This window comes from Anarhichas minor, unplaced genomic scaffold, assembly GCF_050575085.1.
Source record: "Anarhichas minor isolate MPS153535 unplaced genomic scaffold, ASM5057508v1 ptg000026l, whole genome shotgun sequence".
Taxonomy (NCBI): Eukaryota; Metazoa; Chordata; class Actinopteri; order Perciformes; family Anarhichadidae; genus Anarhichas; species Anarhichas minor.
The window spans coordinates 11765985-11787686 of NW_027466472.1; the positions used below are offsets into that span (position 1 = coordinate 11765985).

General features: G+C 42.4%; 1 protein-coding gene across 2 annotated transcripts in view; it reads left to right on the top strand.

Moving 5' to 3' along the window:
* Positions 1 to 101: 101 nt before the first annotated feature.
* Positions 102 to 21702, top strand: part of ift80 (intraflagellar transport 80 homolog (Chlamydomonas)) — a 33288-nt gene continuing 11687 nt past the window's right edge. The window contains exons 1-8 of one of the 2 annotated variants that reach the window (XM_076100811.1): positions 102 to 425; positions 547 to 606; positions 892 to 1115; positions 3341 to 3451; positions 3549 to 3617; positions 5794 to 5903; positions 6688 to 6777; positions 6872 to 7009. In XM_076100811.1, coding sequence (XP_075956926.1) covers positions 572 to 606; positions 892 to 1115; positions 3341 to 3451; positions 3549 to 3617; positions 5794 to 5903; positions 6688 to 6777; positions 6872 to 7009 — 777 coding nt within the window. In that variant the 5' untranslated portion in view covers positions 102 to 425; positions 547 to 571. The remainder of the gene's footprint in view (positions 426 to 546; positions 607 to 891; positions 1116 to 3340; positions 3452 to 3548; positions 3618 to 5793; positions 5904 to 6687; positions 6778 to 6871; positions 7010 to 21702) is intronic. The other variant, XM_076100810.1, reaches the window with a different exon arrangement.

The following is a 21702-nucleotide window of genomic DNA, read 5'->3' on the forward strand; positions in this document are numbered from 1 at the left end:
TTTATTTAACAGATTTAATTTGTAATCGCCATTCGAAATATCCGTTTTCACGGAAGCGAGACTTTGTAACTCTCGCGAGATATTTCTGTTCAAGCCTTTCATGACCCAGATAACATGGCTACCAGAGATTAGCCTTGATACCGTTAGCAAGAAAGTGTTGCTTAGTGATGGATAAGGCGTGCTCTGTACAGTATTGGCTCTTAATGCATCTTTTGCTGGAGTAAATGACACGCATACACATCTGGTGGTTCCGTAATAAAGTCGGTAACCAAGTTAACGTTAGCATTCACGTTAGCATGAAAGGCTCGGGGACATCTCAGGATTCACGTTAGCAACAGTGGCAGGTACCGTAGCAACAGCAGACGCTTGTTAAATTCACCGTCACAGTTACCAGGGCATGCTAACGGCTAAGGCTAATCTACAGGGTACTTGTTCAACGATTTGATTTGGTCTTTTGTATTGTTTCTTTCCGTGTGTTGGCTTGACATTGATGTGATATAATGAGCTTTAATGTGAGGTACTGTCACTAACTGATGTTTTGTTTAGGGATCAACGGAACAAACATACAACCATGAGATTGAAAACATCGCTGCTACAGGAACCCAAACATATCCTTTTTATGATGTTGTTGTGTTTCTGTACAGCTGCAATATATGTAATGTAACACGACGTCAAAAACTATTATTAACCTGTATTAATGTTAGCACCACTAGAAGTAACGTTAGCAATATAGCGTTAATTATAGTAATTGGTACTTTCTATTGCTTGGTTTGACCGAGCACCTTAGTTGTACCAAATCTAGAATATATTCATTCTTTCTTCAGGAGACCCTATTTATAGCAGATGATCAATTTCAAAACATACCGAGATCACTTTCCTTAACAGCAGATCACATAAGGAACTTGTGAGTTGTGTTGGCTGGACCACAGCAGATGAGCTGTACTCGTGCAGTGAGGACCACCAGATCCTCAGGTGGAACCTGTTGACCAGTGAGACCAGTCTGGTTGTCAAATTATCAGAGGACATTTACCCCGTTGACCTACATTGGTTCCCCAAGACCGTTGGTGGCAAGAAACAGAACCAGACTGAGATCTTTGTCCTCACCAGCACTGATGGCAAGTCTCTTCATTCTCTAAAATATGGCCAGTGGACTCGGCTTTGTTTCTCATCAGTATATCTGTTTTGTATCACAAGTTGTTCATTCAGTGAACAGACAAATTACATGATCTGAGATTGTTTTCAGACACACCTTTACAGGGAAATAAAATTAGTTTGAAAACAAAAATAGCAATTGTCAAATGCTTACTGAACTAACTAAACGTAATATCTGGTGACACTGTTTCCCCTCAGCCTGGTTTTCATACTGAGGAGGATGACAGTGTCTTGCTTTATCATTTCAATGTAGTGAAAGGAAACCATCTCAACCAGTTTGATACTTCAGATAAGCATATTCATTTTCACTTCAGGAAGAGGATTGTAATACTGCAGTAAAGCGTGTGTCCGTCTCTAGTCTAGTTTTTAATTACGCCTTCAATGTTAAATCATTAAAGGCGGAATTTTGTTTTCCATCTTTATATTTATAATTCCAAACTTGGCAACAGAGTTTGTTTGAGGTGCATCCATATGGCCTCTTATGCCTCTTTTTCAGCCTATAAGATACAAACACACATAATATGGATGTACTGTTATGGCAGGCAATGTGTGGTCACAACACTAATGGCAGTGTAGGGTTGCTTAAACACACCCACAAACTGAAGCAGCAATTTTCTCTGGCAGACCAGAGAATGAAAACTCTGTTATGATTCACTTTTGCAACTTTCTTCTGCTTTTTGCCTTGTTAAATATCAGTATTTCTATTGTGATTGTTTGAAATAAGTTTTTGTTTTTCATGGACAACAAAACATGACAATCACACAATTTTATTTTTAACTTTGGTGTGCACTGATAGATTTTGTCACATTTTGAAAGCTGGGTTATGTACAGGATATTTAACATTTGTTAAGAGATCTGCATGATATAGTTGAAAGCAGGCAGGGTTTTATTGGGTGGGAGGAGTCCATTAACGTGGCTTTCCCTTGACAACCTACATTTGTATATTGCACACACAGTTTAACTACTTTTCTGTATGATAAATAAGATTTTGTCTAGTATTTTAAGGTGCTATTTCCTGTCCTTGCTTTCATAACTAAATTTAATATTCTAAACATCGAATTAATAACTATACTTCATTATGGAATGCCTAATATTTCCCCATGACTAAGCAAATTGTGTAGTTAGATGCATCATTTGCTATTCTACCAGAAATGATATTGTGTGGAATGGAGCCAGGCTTGTCCCAAAGCGTCCCAAATTAAGCATGAAGGATATGTCTGGGCTTTCTGTTTGGAACAACAGCGTCTCATTCACTTTTACCCCGTGGAACTACAATGTGGTGCCATAATAGATTTCACACTTATGTATCATCAGGAATTCCTCAACAAACCATATAGGCTATAAATAGAAGTAAAATAGCAAAAGGCCGATATGTTGTCATTGCAAGTTGTCATAAAAAAGCATCTGTCAGATAACAAGCAAACAAACAAATCAGCACACAAAAGCATTGAACAAACAATGTTCGGCTACACAGATACGGACTGTTGATGTGAGTGCATATGCAAGTAGAAATAGAACATGCATTTTATATCTAAATTTAAAAGATGTTGTTTTGTTCATTTGAAAGAGTCCTTCAGTGCAGCTGTACTTGCTTGTTATGTTCACTACCTGCTGGACAGTAACATCCACATTTGTTGGGATGTCCAAATTTAGAAATGGGAGAGAGCAGCAGCATGCTGATTTGCAGTTTTAGGCCACCAGAAATTACATAGAACGTGCAGAATTTTTTAATACACACTGCCACAAAGTATATGTTAGGCCAACATCCTCAATAACTGTGTCCATGACTGATCACCCTTCGTGTCTAGGAAATACACAATTTTCCTAATTCAACCAACAGAAACTCTTTAGTTTGACTCATCCACTTTAAGTTTGTAATTTAGCTTGGAGAAGAAAATGTAGCTTTGTTGCTAATTGTGTGTCAGCGGATTGATATTTGCTTTTATTTAATTTTTGAAGTTTAGTTAATATTTTGTCCTCACTGGTGTTCTGGATTGTCAAAAAACATGTTCTGCTCATTTGCCCCAGTCAGCAGAATCAGTCAGACCTGGTCTCTGTAACCAAAACCCACATGGTAGCATAGAATTACAGCAGACAGTAGTGTTCCTCAATTATAGACTGTAAACAACCGGATCAGGCCGAGAGTGTGGACTTGCCATACAGTAAGCCTCTTTTTGTCTCCTTACAGGGAAGTTCCACCTGACCACCAAGATAGGGCGTGTGGAGAAGAGTGTAGAGGCACACAAGGGAGCTGTGTTGGCTGGAAGATGGAACTATGATGGAACGGCTCTTATTACGGGTAAAATGTCAAGGACGTACATATTTTCATTGCCATTTAAAAAGTACTCACTAAAAACATCTTCATGTCCATTTCATCTGTTTATCTAATTACTTAGCTGGAGAGGATGGGCAGATCAAGATCTGGTCAAAAAGCGGGATGCTACGTTCAACACTAGCCAGCCAAGGTAAGGCTAAAGTGCTATTTATTATTCTATACGGTCACTCAACCATTTTTTTTTTTCACTCACCCAAAAACGAATCAACGAAGCAGAGCACATTTGTTAATATGCACGCACCCTGTGCACTGTGTTGTCACAATAATGCCTGCTGACGCCCGTTTGTGTGCAAAACTTGAAAGACTGACTAGTAATAGTCAGGCAAAAAAAAATATGAGAGATGATAGATAAATCTTGATTCAAATAATTTGAATGTCAATGTAAAGCCCCTCTCCCACTCTACATAAAACCCCTACCATCTGGCATTTGCCTTAAGTGGAAAAGTTTACAGTTCTGCATTCATTCCCGGGACTAACTACTCTGCAGTAATCGAAATAGACACCCGGGTGGACGTGTGATTTTTCGCCCCTTTTCCGGTGCTTTGTGGCGCGCGTTGAATTGAACATATGATGAATAGAATCAACAGGGATTTGGACAATAGCCATAGCTTATTAATGTATTTGCACAATGTGCTTAGTTGAAATAAACACTGAACTCACTTTTTGAAAAGAAACAGCTGCTATATGTGCTCCTCTACCAGACTCCATTTTATCATTTTACCTCGCTGATGAACACGCTTCATTCAAACTTGACAGAAACAAAATACGACTCCATTGACAGAAACAGTCATTTTCTTTTCACTGTTCCAACAATCACCAACTCTGGTTTAAGAGTTTGAAAGAGAAATTGAATAATAAGTAACATATTTTTCATGAGGCCGAAAGTGACACACCAGAAAAAAACCCAGAAAGACACACTCATCTATTGGCTATGGGAAAGGTTTTTACCGTGTTTAAAAATTCCGCATAAATGCACTAATTTTGGTGGGTAAAGGGTATAAAAAAGAGCCGATCTGAGTCCGATACAGTTTAAAGCAGGTTGCATCCGTAACAGCTGCCAGCCAGCAGCAGAAGCAATGTAAAGCCAGTCTCTGATCAACCAGCTGTCGGCATTTAGTAAACACAACATAACATACCGACACCAATTACACCCTCTATGTATCTCTTTATTTCTATCACACACACACACACACACACACACACACACACACACACACACACATAAACACACATATGTATACAATTTATTTAGTATTTTTATAAAAAGCACCATAAAGTTTCAAAGCTTTGTATAGGAGTAGAGATTTATTAAAAGCAATAAAAAAAGACTCCTAATGATACATTTTCTATCCAGAATTCACATTACAGATGGCTTACTTATTAATTGAGTCATCATGCTGTTTGACTTATTGAGTGTTTCTTCTCAGCTGTGGGACAGAAAGAAAGATGGGGGGGTGTGGATGGAAGTTGGCTTCTGGGGAAATGGATGGCACACTCCTGCTGAATGACCGGTGCTATGGAAAGCCTGGCAGGGGAACAGCAATTCAGCCCCAGTAGTTAGGAACATTTTTCCTTAACAGGCTCAAAAAGACCTACAGATCTGTAGAACTCCTGGATATAGCAGCATTGCCACAGATGCACATCATCATCCACATTGCGCTCGGATCGCTGCAGGTGTTGCTTCTCTTGAGAGCCTACAGCTCCAAACACACACACGCTACAGGAGCAGGCTGTTCATCTTGGGTACCGTGACCAATTTTAAGAGAGAGAGAGCTGTTGGAAGTGAGCGAGCGAGCGAGAGGGAGGAGACAGGAACTTGCCTCAGTCCCTCTCATCGCCTTTGTCAGGTCTAGATCATGTGACCAGTCGGCATTTGTGAGAAACCACATGCACCTGGAGTTAGGGTTAAATGGCAGGTCCTCTCCCCTTCACAGCCACAATCCGACACGCACATTTCCCTCACACGCGTGTACGTAAGCACACACTTGTGCTCATGGTGTAGAGGTTATGTTAGGTTTTCTCAGCTGCCGTGTTTGCAAGCGAAGTGACGTTCCATAGGCTGAGTGAGGCGAGATCTACGAGGGAATGTTATACCTTCTGAGAAGAGGAGTTAACACTGCTGTATCCCAGAGCTAGTGTTCAGACCAACTCCTGATTTGTCAAAGGAGGGGGGGGGATTCGTACACAAACACTTTTAATATTTATTAATTAACATCATAGTAAGAACAAAGTCCTTATGTGTGGAAGCCCATTGCTTTTGGTGCAAGATCTCATTTTCTGTTTACCTCTGGTTCTGCATCTCCCAGGGTCTCCGGTGTACTCTGTGGCCTGGGGTCCAGACTCAGACAGGATCCTCTACACATCAGGAAGACAACTAGTCATCAAGCCTTTGCAGCCCAGCGCCAAAGTCATACAGGTACACTAACTTCCTGTATTCATTTCAGAGGTAGAAATCTGTGACTTAAGTCAATGGACAATTAGGATTCAATTTGTCATAGTTCTGAAACATTACCTTGTAACTACCTTTGACTCGAATGTTATGGTAATAGAAATAAAATCAACCATAAACTGTTATAGGATGAGTCACATGGGACACACAATCAGATTCTTTTCTAAATAGAAATATAAAAAGGTAAATGGACATCCCAATAAATCATACCCTGTCACAGTTTGTAGTTATATTCATATTTTCACCTATATAGCATCTGATGGGGAGTTTCTTTTCTGTTTTCGATAACTTTGCTTGATACTTTTTCATCTTGTGAGTGGATTTTGCATATAGTTTGATCTGCCCAATGATCTGACATCACTGGGCCCTTTGCCTCCTTTTTAGGTTTTTTATAATAAACTTGAGGTTCATAGATTTGCATTGCTAAATAAAGGCTTAATAAAAGGAATGAAAATGTAATAGATCTATATGCCTTAGAGGGATAACTGCATTAAGGGACCTTGCACACCAGTGAGTATTCTTGTTCATGTATACATTTGTCTATTATTCTTCTTAAAACTGAATACCACCTGGGACCTTAGATAAACAGTGGAACATTGAATATTTTCCTTCTCAACGCTATCTATGGATAGCATCATTGTGTTGTGTGGATGTATAATTTTCTTTCTGTCTCTCTCTCTCTCTGTCCCCCTCTCTCTCTCTCTCTCTCTCTCTCTCTCTCTCTCTCTCTCTCTCTCCCCCGTCTCTCTAGTGGAAGGCTCATGATGGGATTGTTCTAAAGGTGGACTGGAATTCTGTTAATGACTTCATACTGTCAGGTGGAGAAGATTGTAAATATAAGGTGAGCTGTGTTTGAGTGTATTTTTAGATGTCTTGTGGGTGTGATTGTTTTTTTACAATGTTTCTATAATTCAAACCATGTCGTCCCTCAACAGGTATGGGACAGCTTTGGTCGCCTGCTTTACTCCTCATCGTCTCATGACTACCCGGTCACCTCTTTGTCCTGGGCTCCTGATGGAGAGGTGTTTGCCGTGGGCTCCTTCAACACCTTGCGGCTCTGTGACAAGACTGGAGTAAGAAAAAGCCCTTTACCCTTTTATTTTATATATATATACTGTTTATATTTATATATACACACTGGTTCCCTCAGCAAAAAGCCTATGAGATATCGCCATTGGATTTTAGAATATTGCAGAAAATAATCCGAGGGGCAAGCTCCAAGTTTATTATACTTACACGTTTTGTTCAGCAAGATAATCTTCACAAATCAACTCAACTGTTTTTGAAACGTAAATGCAATCAGCAGAGGTAAAAAGCAAACGTTAGGCTATAAACAAACTTGTGCCGCATGAGCACGGGAACGCACAACGAGGCCGTGAAGGCTGACAGGTCGGCATGATGACCTTTGGTAGTCTCAGTTAGCCACTTGTTCGCAGCAGCCTTTTTTTAGGACACATAAAAGCTTCAAAATTTATGAGAGGGGTGTTAACTGATGTATTTTAAATCATAGAACAAATCGTTAAAATATCTTTAGCTTCCGTTCACCACAAACCTTATTTCAGGCATCTAAACCAAAAAACCTTTTGACTTGGAAATGAACGAACTGGAAGTGCAAACTGCTAACTCATCTCTGGGTTTCGGGAGTCATTCCTGCAGCACTCTTGTGCTCTTGCAATAACAATGCACTTATTGGTCATAGTTTAATACTGTTAAAGCCTGTTTTGTGTATTTTATTTTTTATTTTTATTTACAAATATATCATTCATGCTTTGTAGTCGGTCCCTTTTCCCTGAAACATACAGTACCCGTGGTGCACTCTTAGCTTTTCCAGTGCAGCATGGTTTCATATTGTGTTGCCCATTGTTATCGGCCTTATGCTTTCTATACATTGTTCATCTCTGTAATCCACATTAGGCTGACTGCTGCATGCTCTTGTTACCTAGTGCTGATGTTAACTGGAGTTGCAATGAGAGAGGAAATGAGAGAATGATGAATGGTAATTGTTGTTTTATTATTGCTGTACGTTTGGCTCGGAGCAAAATGAATAGTTGTCTGCTCTGCCCTCACAGGACGTTTAGGGCTTCTTTGAGTTTACGTGGAGATGTCAGTGTCTCGCCGTTTCAGACTTGTTGTAATGAAAACAAACAGCCGAGGCTGGGTTTTTGTGCGCTGATCACCAGGCATTTCATGGCCCATTTTGATTTAATTAGGATCCAATTTTTTTCTGGAGCACTAAAACAAATGGGCTGCAGAGAGGACTGAGTCAACACATATGTCTTCTCCAGAGAGGTACGGTGTGTGTTTTGGAGCGTTTACATTAATATAATTTGAAGAGTATGAACATCCGAAGGGAGACGGTATCCTTAACCATCACATTTGGCTTTCTGGACCAACCTGATTTCGGTAGTTTTTGGGGAAAATTGCCAGACTAAAGCCGTGAGCTGAGGGAATTAACGAAGCCAGCTCGTATCCGATTTTCTCTGTGTAAACAAAAATAGAATGATTGTGCATATTGAAAGTATAACAGACTGAGCACAACTTGCTCCTTTTATTTCTTGTGATGATCCGCTCCACCTTACATCCTCCCGTCATGGGTTTGTTTACGTGGTTGGTGTATTCCATTGTTTCATCAGTGCCGGACTTGCTTCGCTGTGGTGTGTCTTGGTTAGGACAGTGTGATGATGATGATAATTATGATGATTATGGTTCTGCTCTTCTATAAGTGGAGGAAGGGCTTGCCTTCTCCTCTCTAAGCCCCTCAGAGACGGTGTGTACTGTAGCATGGCGTGGGAGGCTTGCCTAAGAAGAGGGGGGGGAACCCCTCCTTCAAAGGTCACTCCATCTGAATTCTGTGTGTGAATTCAGACATGCACTCCTTTCACGTATCAAGTGAGAGAAAGTTTAATTTACATACGTATGCATACTTGGTCGCTGTACTGTAAATACTGTAATCTCATTGTGCATGTAGGTGTACACACAAACACAGAAGCCATCACCCAATCACAGGGGCTCGACCTGTGTTGTTGCTGTGGCGTGTTTGCGGCGCAGTAAGGGTTAAGCAGTGCGAAGAGCCTTTTCAGTTACTAGCGTGACTAATGGGAAGGAGTTTCATTCTGTATCTGCTACAATGAAACCTTGCACTTTAACGTATTGCTGCTGGCTCAGCAGGATCAGTCCTGCACATTTAACCCTTTCACCTCCCGTCCAGCTCTGTTCTCCTCTCGCCCTAAACTCTCAACTCTCTCCCACTCTTTTTTCTTTTTCCCCCTCCACATTTTCTCCCTGCACGCACCACAGGACAGATGTAGTTTGTTACCCCCCTCATTATCACCGTGGAGGGAGGGGTAGCGCGCACGCACACGCACACACACACGCACACACACACACACACACACACACACACACACACACACACACACACACAAGTTTACATCGAGGCAGCAGTACTGGGAAAAGAATTAATCTTGTTGTTCCAGCAAGCCACACATAAACCAAACACAAAGTTTGTTCTGTTTTGTTTTCTCATAGAGCATCAACATTTAGTTATTGTTGAGTACATTGTTGAATTCTCAATACATATTTAATTTGATTGAGTTTGTAGTTCTTGTGTGTGGACTACGTTTTTCTCTTCACAGAAGCTTTAACAGGACACAAAGAGGCTCACTGTCCCTTTTACAAGATTTGGGAGAGACAATAAGTCAGTGTCTGTCTGTGTGCCTGCCATAGTATATGCATGTGCCCACATGCCTGTGTGTGTGTGCGTGTGTGTGCAACCATTGCCGTGCAAATGTGCCTGCGAGACAGCAGTCTATTTACGAGGCGCTGCAGCTGGTGTCTAGCGTCTGGACCCTGTCACGATCCCTGACACTGTCACTGGCTAACAAGTAGGACTCATTGTGCCAGGCGAGCACCCTCTCTCTTCTTTCACTCCGCCTCCCCCGTCACCCCCCTTCTCTTCACTGTGCTTCTCTTTTTTTTTTTCTTTTTTTTTACTCCACTGTACACCCATGCTCACATACATAAATGTAATAGCTGCTTTGGTTTGTTCATGGGTTAGGTTAGAAATGTTATTTATGTAATATGTATTATGCTCTGTAGATTATATGCAGCTAATATCACTCTGAACTTGGCCTTAGACCCAGGCCTCATTCAACTTCACCGCTTTAACTGAGGTCTTACTGAAACATGACTGAGCTCAGTCTTGGTACGGTCCAGGTTCCTGTCACACTCCTGCCGATAAGCCAGTGTGCATCTCCTTCTATTCCACTCTTCCCTCCGCCCCGTATTTTTTCTACTCCCCCATTTGTAGGTTAGACTCAACCACAGGCAAAATAGTTGGGATCATCAGATGGTTTTAATGTTAGCCTCAGGCTGAGCCCAGTTCTTACCGACACTCTTGACATGTGTAACAACTAAAAATGTCTCCTTCTCAGGGGTGCACATGCTTGCAGTTTTCCTTCCACAATGTAATAACAGCTGTCACCCTCACACGGTTTTGGGGAGACGATTAGTCGTAAATCGTGTATCAAAGTTATAGCTCATAATGGCAGTGTTGTTCTCAAGAGTAGGGTTTGAAAAAGTGTGAAACCACTGGTATCTACTTGTGGATACTGCCTGTTATTTCATACAACTCTCAAATGGCCCTCAATCGTGACAATCAATGATTTATTATCTCGAGCCGTGATTTTCTGCCAGCTCTGCTGTCAAAAAAAAATGCTTCTTCCCTTATCTGTCTCTCCAATGTGTGGCAGGTCATCGGTCCAACAGCTACTCTGTATGAACGTCAGTGGGATATTGAGCTACATCTATTTACCTTCCTCTTTGTCTATGAGATACGAGCATGCTTTCCTTAAAGTGTAAAGTATAATCCCTCTCTATCTTTCCTGCCTCCTCCCTGTCTCGGTGTGTGTTGGACGACCTCGTGCTTATCAGTGCTCCCCCTCTTGGCTCCCTTTCCCTCCTGCCTTCCCCAAGACCCTCTTTACCTCCTTTTTCTTTCCTGGGTGAGTCCAGGGGGTCCCCTCAGGGTCTTTGTGAGCCTTGCTCAGCATTGCCACTCTGGGAATGGGACCATGTCCAGCTGGAATCACCATTGCTCCTCTCTGTCTGTCCCCCCCCCCCCCTCCTCCTCCTTTCCCTCTTTTACGTGCAGCCTCATTCACTATAGGATCTTTGTCTGCCATCCTTATAGCTGCCAACCATTATTTTCTCTCAGAAAGTCTATCACTTCACTATCCGTTAGTCTGTCAGTCTTCTTTCTGGTCTTTTAAAAAAAATTATTTTCTTAGCTATAGTGTCTTGTCCTCTATGACGAGCCACCTTTGCTCTCTGTCTTGTCAATGAGTCTCTGCTCTAACAGTCTAACCCCCCCCCCCCCCCCCCCCCCCCCCTCCAAACTATCATTTGGGAGCATATACCTGAGCCCGTGCTGGTAGTTTGCTGCCAACCGCTGGCCGGCCAACATCTGGAAATTGCTGCTGCTGGAAGAGAATAAAACGTCCCAGAGCTCTGGTCCTGATCGAGAACCACTGTTAGTAAAACCATTGTAGATTTATTGGACTGAAAGCCTTTATCTGTTTTCATCACATGAGAAGGAGACGCTTTGTATGGTGTTGGTCAGAGGAAGAAAAATGTTGCTGCAAAAGAGGTAGTATGAGATGACATGATCACATAGAGGATGGGCGGGTGGAAACACAGGGGAGAGGACGATAAGTAAGTCGAAGTGAAATTATCGGCATGAGTCTGACAAAGACAGAGCACAAGAGAAAAGATGGTGACTGGGTGTTTGAAAAAAGACGAGTAAGTGAGAGTGTGTCAGAGAGAGAGGGAGAGAGCAAGAGCGAGGGAGCATTGTCAAACAAAGAGAGTCCTGAGTCAGCAGAGCAGTTTTCTCCCCAGGCAACTGGGCAGGGCTACTCCTCTCCCTCCCTCTCCCTCTCCCTCTCTCTCTCTCTCCCTCTTCCTCTCCACTTGCTTCACTCCTCCCTCCCTCCCCTCACAGATCTGTACTTTTGCATGCTAGTATTTCTTGCTCTCTGCACTCTTCCTTTCGCTCTGTCGCTCCATACACTGTGAACGGGTAGAACGAGACCACAAGTTCTGAAAAGGGCAATCGGAGTCTATCTCACCCTTCAGAACTCTCTCCCTCCACTGTTTTCTCTCTTGTTTTCACAGGAATCGTTTTACTGATTTATTTTCACACATTTCGACGAGCTTTCCAGGCCTGTTGAAGCCTAGTTTAGAGTGTGAACAGCATTTGACTGTAAGATGCAGTACTCTCATGAATACTTAATCTATCATCCCGAGGAACTCATTAGTTTCCCTTGAAGAATGTGAGGATAATGGTTTCTCCTTTGTTTTTCACGTCCTTTGTGCCGAACAGGCTTTGGGTTTTCTGTTTTGCTCGACTTATTCTGGCTCTCTCTGTGGAACAGTGTATACTAAGGTCCTTCTTGCAGATGATTGACCTCAATTTTTTTGTGCAAGCTGTGTGTGTGTGAGAGAGCCGGTAAAAGGCACTTGTTGACATGGTAATACTTTTACACCTCTCTAGAGTTCGGCTAAAGGCTTGCCTTGTTGGAAACCAAAAAGGAGGGGAGCATGAAAAGGAGCTGAGAAAAGAGAGCAGTTGGAGGGGTGGGGGCGGGGGCGGGGTAGTGTGGAACTGTCCAATATATCCTGTAAAGTTGGCCTAGGCAGTGAGGCTTGGAGGATTGGTCTCCATAAAAGACGGCGGTTTCTCTTTCCTTCCTTTCCTCTCTCTCTCTCACTCCGCTCTTGTCCCTCTCCCATTTTTTTTTTTTCTTCACTTCTCCACCCCTCCCCACGGCTAGAGTGTGCATATGACAGTGAGACAGTGCCCTGCCAGCCCCTCTGGCAGAGTCATCATTCTTAGCAGCACTAAATCACTAGCTCCACTAGCTAGACAAACATGTCACACTCACAGAGAGAAAGAGGCAGAAAGAGAGGAAAGAGGGATAAAATAATATAAGGAGCGAGGATGCAAACACGGGGCTTCGGTGGTGCACACAAGCAAGCGCAAGCAGAGCATGTGTGTGTAACTGGGGTATCACTTCAAGCTTTACGGCCAACCCGGAGTTCATTAAGGGCTGTTATTGAGGAGTAGGGCTGTGCTTGAGGCAATAGGCCAAAGTCCAGAAAAGGATGATTTGAAAGGGTTTAATTTAGGCTGTTCCTCTCCCCTTCTGCTGGCTTCAACATGGATCAGAATGGTGTTACGCTTTGACATTGACTAATTTATTGACTGGCTACCTCACTTCATATAATTTGTTGTACATGTTTGCCTCCGCGGAGAAGTAATGGGCTTGTCATCACATATGTGCATGGCTTGATAGTTAAGATCTTTCTCTATATATTCAAACAGGCACATTTTGTGGAAAAATAAATGTTTTTTTCAAACTTAGTTACAATGCTGCAGGTCTTGCTCTATCTCTCTCACACACACACATCAAATTTAAAATGAAGACTTACAAATAAAAGTTTGACTTAATTATGGGTCAATAAATGCGTTCAACACACGTCTCTCACTTTTTATGTTTTCTGTCACACTCGTAGCTCTGCCGGGTGGCTGAAGTCCCTGTCGCACTGCAGAGCATTTATGCTTTTGTTCGTTTACAGTTTCTTTGTGGACTTCACAATAGTTGTGCAAAATAAAATAAGCATTGATAAGAAAAGGAAAGTCCTCCATTCTGTGTCCATCGCCTTCCTCAAAGCCTCAAAGCCTCAAAGCCACAAAGCGTGACTTCAAACGTCCGCTCCGTAGGGCTGATCACACCGCTGGACACGCCGCTTGCTAATCCCCCCCCCCCCCCCCCCCCCAAAAATGAGCTTGCTTCCTCCACATGTCAGCAGTAGTAGAATTATAAAATGCAGAATTTAACTGCACAACAGCTGCTCGTGTAGAAAACAAGATCAGCATAGCCTGTAATCTGTTATCAGTGTTTAATTAACCACTGGTAGTAGATCGGTAATCAAGGCTGTTTGTTTTCTTCCGGCGGCGCAACAACTCAGGGAAGGGCACGTCATGACTGATGAGACCCAATCAAGTCGCGAATACAGGTCATCGTGTTCAATGGTCTCCGGTTCTGCCCGTCCACACTACGAGTTAACCACAGAGTTTTCAAACTGACACAGCTTCCGTAGCATTTCCAAAACCCTCCGTTTTTGGCAGTTTAAAACTCTGGCGTAGTGTGGACATCAGGCATACATGTAGCAAATCACATGCGTTTTCAAATGGAAACGTTGTAGTGTGGATGTAGCCTTAGCTGTGTGTGTGTATGTGTGTGGATACCTGTGTTTTTTAAGTTCTATGAAACTAGTATTCATGGGTCTATGAGGTTTCACAGTAAAGAAGACTAGCCAAAGTGTACAGATCCAAACAATTGTAAACGGGAAGCATAGCCCATTGAGAACAGTTTAGAGGCGTTTTGCAAAATAACTCTTCGTGTCTGTAGGGATCCCATAGAAGGTTGTCTCGGCTCATTGGCTACATTTTTTTCAAACCCTCCAACCTGTTTGTAGGCCATTGGATGAACTAAGTGATCCAGTATACTGTAGACCTGCCATGGTAGGTCTATTGGAGGGTAAAAGACTGTATGTGCTGTGCTGTTTGTAGCATGTCAAAACACATTCAAATACCCAAATTACCTCTATGTGTATGTGTGTGTTTGCATGTGTGCGTAGTTGGTGCTAATAGAATTCTGCTGTCCAGCTCACAGCTGTGTCCTGCTGATGAGTCCCAGGAGACCCCAGCATGTGTCTATGGTTACTATGTTGAGGCTCCAGCATGAAACCATGTGTAGATCATTACTCTCTCTCTTTCTTTCTCTCTCGCTCACTATCTCCTAGTTTGTCTTGCCCCACCCCCACTCACCTACCTCTCTCTCTCTCTCTCTCTCTCTCTCTCTCTCTCTCTCTCTCTCTCTCCGTTTCTCCTTGCACTGCCAAAGCTCCAACCTGTGCCACTCTATACTCGTCCCAGGCCCAGCCCCTGTATCTCTTAAGACAAGTCAAGTTTGTATTCCAATACAGAGATTTGCAGAGCTCATCTCACTGGCCTTTATTTAGAAACAGGCTTATAAGAAAGCTATGGTTGTTGTATGTTACTGCAGAGTCGGGGAATGAAAATGGTTTGTATGCAGCAGGCAGAGAAAACACTTTTACATTGTGATCTCTTACAGGTCGTAACTATACTAAGAAATATTACTTTTACAGATTGTTACACTGTACAATATACATTATTTCTACGTACACACCTGCACATAAGCACACAGTTCACTTGCAAATATTTTTGGGGAAAAAAGGCCTGCATAGTACACAGAGGTGTACTGTATCTTGCAGGAGGTTATTGTTGATTGGTTATTGAAGTGTCTCAACAGTGGTCCTAAAAAATTTTGACTAACTACCAAAAAAAAATACAGGGATTAGTTGAGTTTTCATTTGCTTTTTGTTAATTTCTTTATAAACTTGCCTGAGGTAGCGTAGCCGAGGTTAAAGGCTGAGGGCAACGTTACAGCTCCCGTGCCAATACATTTCTTATGTGTATAGTTGCATTTAGACCCGAGGCTCTGCTTTTGTCTAGGTCGTAAGTCAGTCACTGTGTGTCGCTGTGGGTGGGTGTGTTAATCTCAGAGTGATCATGAACTCTTAGATTATGTGTGGTCGTGGAACATTTGAAAGCAGCTCTTTTATGGTTTCATTTGGTTTGACAGTATTTAGTGATACAGGGTGTTGAGCTTCATCATAAACCACAGCGCATTAGATGCGCCTCATTTTCCTCCCAAAGACCATCTAGATAAATGACCGTATGCAATCTTCCGTGAAAATGTTTTTATGCATGTGTGCTTACATGTTAGAAAAAAATGACTGAGAGTATTGCCTTGGTAGCATTGTCGTTTGATGCAGTACTTTACTGCAGTACATGGTTGGCAATTGAGTAAAACTGTAACTCCACAATTAAAGATACATAATAATTGATAGGTAGTTGGGTTCACAGTCATCGTCTCTCGAAAAGGTGTTATGATTTGGATTGCATAGTCTGTTTTAGAAGCCGATTCTTATCCAGAGCAGTTCCCACACATACAAGTCTGACCAGTTCTGGACATCGGCCCAGTTTGTCCTTATCCTAATAGTCAACCCCATCCCCCATGGAGGGGTCACTGCAAGCTGACATTTACAAGGCCTCCTAATCTGCTGAGAGATTGATGAATCCTCATTCAAAACCACCTCCTCCTCGCCTCAAAACAAATGGCTTTGTTTTTAGTTTCACACATTTCAACACACTTCCATATTAGATAATTGGTTTGGGAATGGGAGAGTAGATTGAAGAATAGATTTGTGTCAGCATTTTCATGCATGCACATCCTGCCTGTTTATTGGCTGGATCCGTGCCTGTATATGTCTAGTGTCCATTACACTCAGACATATGTGTTGTGTTTATTAGGCAGGGAGTTACACTCTGTACCTGCACTGCCAGGTCCTGTCCTGCACACAGGCAAACTGAAGCCAGCTGGCGTGCAGAGAGTCTGCCATCTGTTCTGATTTATGTAAGACTGTTAACCCTGGACTAGGTTTGCTCCCATTAGCTCCACTAGCCCACAAGCACAGTGATAAACTAACGGAGAACGTCGCCCTCCTTTCACCAATTTGCAAACTACGAAGTGCACACACTTGGTATAAGCTTGACCAATATTGGGGTCTTTAGTGGCAATATCTGTTATATAATTATGAGATAAACATGTACCACTTTGAGCACTTTATGATAAAAAACAATGGCAGATGGAGCGGTCACATATTGGTAACGAAGGGTCATTAATTTGTTCTGTTTTGTTGAGGACAGTTTCTCCGTAGCAATCAAGGGATCTGGGACTCACTTTTGACCATTCGTACCACACGGTTGGTCAAAGGCAAATACTGGACCACTTTCATGTTTCCATGTCATTCAAGGTGAAAGACACAATGTTGTTTTTACACTGATGATTCAAATGGCAGACATAACAGTATAGACTATATACTATTATCTATTGTAGCTAACTAACTTCCGTATAAATGAACCGACTTACGCCAAGTCGCGAACTCACTGAGGTGAGGTTTTGCAGTAACGACTAAAGCGGAGTGTTAATGTTAGGAGGCATAAAGAGCCGGACTAAATGAGTAAAATTGTACAACTTAGTGCTTCATACACACACTCTCGTCACAGTAGGAAAGCACATTGCTATCGCCAGATGAGTGCCAAATTTGTTTGGCTCATTTTCTGTAACGAGGAGCATTAAAAGTGCAGTTTGACGTTACGGATTGCAACCGGTTGAAACATCTCTTGTGTGCCCAGTGTTTAAGAGAACTACGGTGGCCCAAGGGAAAGCATGAATGGCCCTCCCCAGAGCCAATTGTTGTAAAGGTAGTGTAGGTAATTTGGAGAATAGCACAGCCAGTGTGTGTGTGTAGTTGGAAGTGAGTCGTGGCGAATGTGTGTGAACAAAGAAATTGGCAGCGGTACAGAAGAGGATTTCAAGTGAATGTGCAGTGGAAGTGGGAGTTTATGCAGAAATAAATGCCCATATTTTGTTATTTGTCACTGGGGAACAAACAATGATGCCCCCCCCCCCCCCCGTGTTTTGTGACCACAGTTGGGAAGCCAAAGCAGGTTGGTTCAACCATTCTGGGTTACGCTAGAAACATTGCTTCCTTCTACGTGAAGATATTCAATGATTCATTCTAAGGTAACAAAAAAACAATAATTCATATATGCAGGTGATTTTACAGTAAAGAAAGCATATTTATCGATAATATATTCCATTTCTGCGAATATATCCCCCGAAATGTTGCACACTGTTCCTTTAAAGCATGGTGAAATTAGCTGGCTAGTTAGCTAGCTTACTCCACCATGTCTAATGCTGCACAAGTTACAGAAAATGAGCCCAATTGTCCCTCTGCCCTACTCCTTACCGCAATGGAGAAGGACAAGCTACCTAGCTAACGTAACTAGCCAGCCATCCGTCTCCAGAGCTGCGTCCCCTCCCTTCCCGGTGCGATGCGACCACACTTTATGGACCCACTGACGTGTGTCGACACCATAACAACTAACACCAATATCCATTTTCTTTTAAACTAGTGAAATGACCATGGAAAACAGTTCAATCTCTTTTAGTTTCTGCTATATATACAGTACTGTACTGTATATGTGCTACATATACATTGTGTTCATCTTATTATACCAAGGCCCAGTAGTGTTGCAGCTGCATAAAATGCAGGTTTTTAGCAGGTTTTACAGACACAGTTTGACCCACTAACACTAATGACTGGAACAAGTTTTTTTCCTAGATGCTTTTGAGAAAAGCATAGAAAGTCTGGAAACCTCATGCCCCCTTCTGATTAGCATTTGTTGACTGGGCTGGGGGGCGGGGGGGGCGGGGGGGGGGCAGAGAGCGGTCAGAGCAGACATATTTAATGCTTGTGAAGTAATGGGGCTGAATCAGCAGATAGCTCCACTGGGAGCCATTAGTCCAGACATGTGTCATTAACCCTTTCCCTGGCCCGAGCTCCACCCCGCCCACCCTCACTCCCCTCAGCCCGGACCATGAAGACCAGAGCCCTGTTTCAGGTAGTGCAGAAAGAGAGAAGGGGACTTTCATTCTCTTTTTTTGACTTTTGTTTCTAGTATTTTCCCTACCCCCCTCTCACGCTGTGTGCTTCTCATTTTTTCAGTGCTTTGTTTTCAAGATGGCTTTTGCTGGTTCTGTGCGTGTTGTTTCAGTCAGTATTTCATACTCCAAGCAAAATAAGGGTGTTTGATAGAGTTAAAGTTTTGCTCCACTAAAAATCGTATTCATGAAATACTCACACTCCGTAGGCTTTAAAGGTGGATGTAAAAGGAGTATATCTGTCTGTGGTCTGTATCCTTTCAGTTACAATGGACTCTAATAACTTACACGGTAGAGAAAGTACATCAAAATGTCCGTAGAAACTTTTCAATCCACTTCAGCAGTAAATCTACATCTTTGTTATCCAGTCACGTTTGCGATATGTTCCAAAACACTTATATTTTATATGAAATATATCTAAATACACAGCTTCCATTTCTAGTCAGCGAATTAAGTTTCTTCGAGGAAAAAGCTCACCATGCAAGGTATAAACTGGATACTTTTTTATACTTTCCTTCTGCCATGAAAAGTCATTATTGTAATGCATTGTAACTGACCGAACTCAAGCTCAACACACCTGCTGTTCTGCGGAGAGGACAAAACTTTCAACTTTCAGCAGCCACTTTTCAAGCCTACAGGGACTGGGAATCTCATAATAAATAGATGGGTGGAGTAACACTTTTAATTGTAGGGTGATATAAAAAAAAAAAAAATAAAGGCAGGAAACAAGTGAAAAAAGTTCCAGGGCAGAGTTAGTTATATAGAGAGGAGCACGCAGAGGGTGCCTTTGGAAACAAGTTAAAGTTATATCATTTGGGGGTTCTCAGAGTAAGAACGTCCTTGCCTTTGAGTTAACTTTTTTTTTTTTAAGTAACCTTTTTGCAGGCCTCCCTATGTTGGCTGCGGCTGCAGGGCAATAATAGAGAGAAGGGGCAGGCCCACAACACCTGCCAGTCTTAATGGTAAACATATGTCGAGAAATGGAGAGAGAGAGTGAGCAGAAGCGAGGGAGGAAGGGAGAAGGCAAGCAAACTCCTTAAAGAGGCTCTAAAGAGGCTGTGTGTTCGTAGATTCACTGTGTTTTTGGGTACGTGCATGCATATGTGTGTTTGCTAATTTGCCGTTGTCTGCAGAATGTCATTTTGTCTGCTTGGGCCTATGCTAGCAGGGCCCTTTCTGAACATTTTGGGGCCCTAAGCGACAGTAAATACGGTTGGCTATGTTAAAATTATGTTAATTTGCAGCTCTACTAGTTTGCTGACGTTACTAACATACATACATACAGTAACGCAACATTACACAAAAGCCAAAGGTAATTAGCTAACTTAAGGCTAGCTAGCCTATAACATTATTCCAAAGGAAGAACACCACTTAGGTTTAGATTTTCCCTAGTTGTCAACATTGAAGGGCAAAGGCTTCTTGAAAAACAGCAGTACAGTCTAACCCAACTGTAGTGTCATTACACATTCATTAATGTGTCAATGTTTTGGTCCAACACTGCATAATAGAACATTAACAATCGGTAGCATTGTAATGTATGGTAGCTAGCCTTCCTAACGTTTTCATTTCAACTAACAGCATGTCAACAGCTTTTGCAAAGGAAAAAGGTTAAATTTCGAAATCCTTACCTGTATTTCTTTCCGCCCTGTTTTTTCCTCTTCTTGTTTTTTCTTCTTCTTTCCGTTTGTCTACTCCAGAGTGGTATGAGAGCTTCATCTTTTGTCATTGGGGTATTGACTCTGAATGTCATCACCATTCCCCAACATTACTTTTCATTCTGGCATCAAACCGACCGTCCACATTACGGCCGTCGTCATCTTGGCTTTTTGCAACCAGTGAACAGAAGTGACCATATTTGGACTGTGGAGAAGCGACGCCGTATTTGGCTCTGGTAGTGGTAGCGACCTGTCAATCCCAAGGTAGCCACGCCCTAAAACATACCGTGCTTACTCTAAATGGGACCATCATTTACTAAATGAACTTCATGCTGTATTGAAGAAAAGTGGCGATTGAGACCATAAACTCATGTTAACAATGCATACTGAGGTAATAAATCAAGTGAGAAGTAGTGTCATTTCCTCAGACTTCTATACAATCAGACTTCTTTTTGCAACCAGAGGATTCTTCTCCTGCTGGTCAGTGGAGAGAATGTAAGTTTAAGACATTTCCGCAGTGGCTTCACTTGCCAGAATCAAAGGTTGCCGCCTGGACTGGACTAGAATTGAGCTTTTCCTTTAAAAAGCAAATACCCCTGAAGAAAAAAAAAAGAGAAAAAAACACCACTGCTCCCTGGTGGTTAGGAGGCAAAAAAAAGGGAAAAAACGTCCCTTTATCATAGGTTGCATGCTGCAAGCCAGGGTCTGTGGATCATCACTTGTTTCTGCCCCTGGAACAAAAAGAGATCTGGATAGTAACACCCCCAACAGAATATGGTGATGGATGGTTAATGGTAGAGCAGCGTTATCAAATGTTCTGCGCAGCACTACAGCATCCAACAGGGTCATTTTACCAGTTCAGCACTCCACGGTTTGTCACCTACATGCCACTAACGTCTGTGCGTATGAGTCACATTAACACACACATGTCAACACACACAGGATGCATGTGTAGGTGTTCCGCTTGGTGCTCAAAGTGATCATCACAAGTGTTAGAATACGAGCCCTTGGTCTCCTGCCATGTCTTTGACACAAGTACATGTGTGGGGGTGGGTGTGTTTCTGTCTGATTTGTAGTGTGTACCTAGACTTGCATGCATACATTGCTGCTATATGTACATACATAGTCTGCGTGTATAAGCTCATTGTACGTTTGAGAGGTCTCCCACAGAGCTCAGCTGAGAACTACACGTCATGTCTGCCACCTTCTCTCTGGCCACAAAGCTGCCCATTATGGACAGACAGGGTTCAATGACCAGAGAGTGGACTCCAGCTAGATGAAGGCCCAGACCCACCTTCCACAGCCCCTCCTCAATCATCATTTGGGCCTTTTATAGACTCTTTCTGCATTTCTGCTTGCTCTTTCATCTTGCTGTATAATATCTATCCATCCATCCATCTGTCTATCTATCGCTCTGCACTAATCTTACATCTCTTCCCAGTCTTGTCCAGT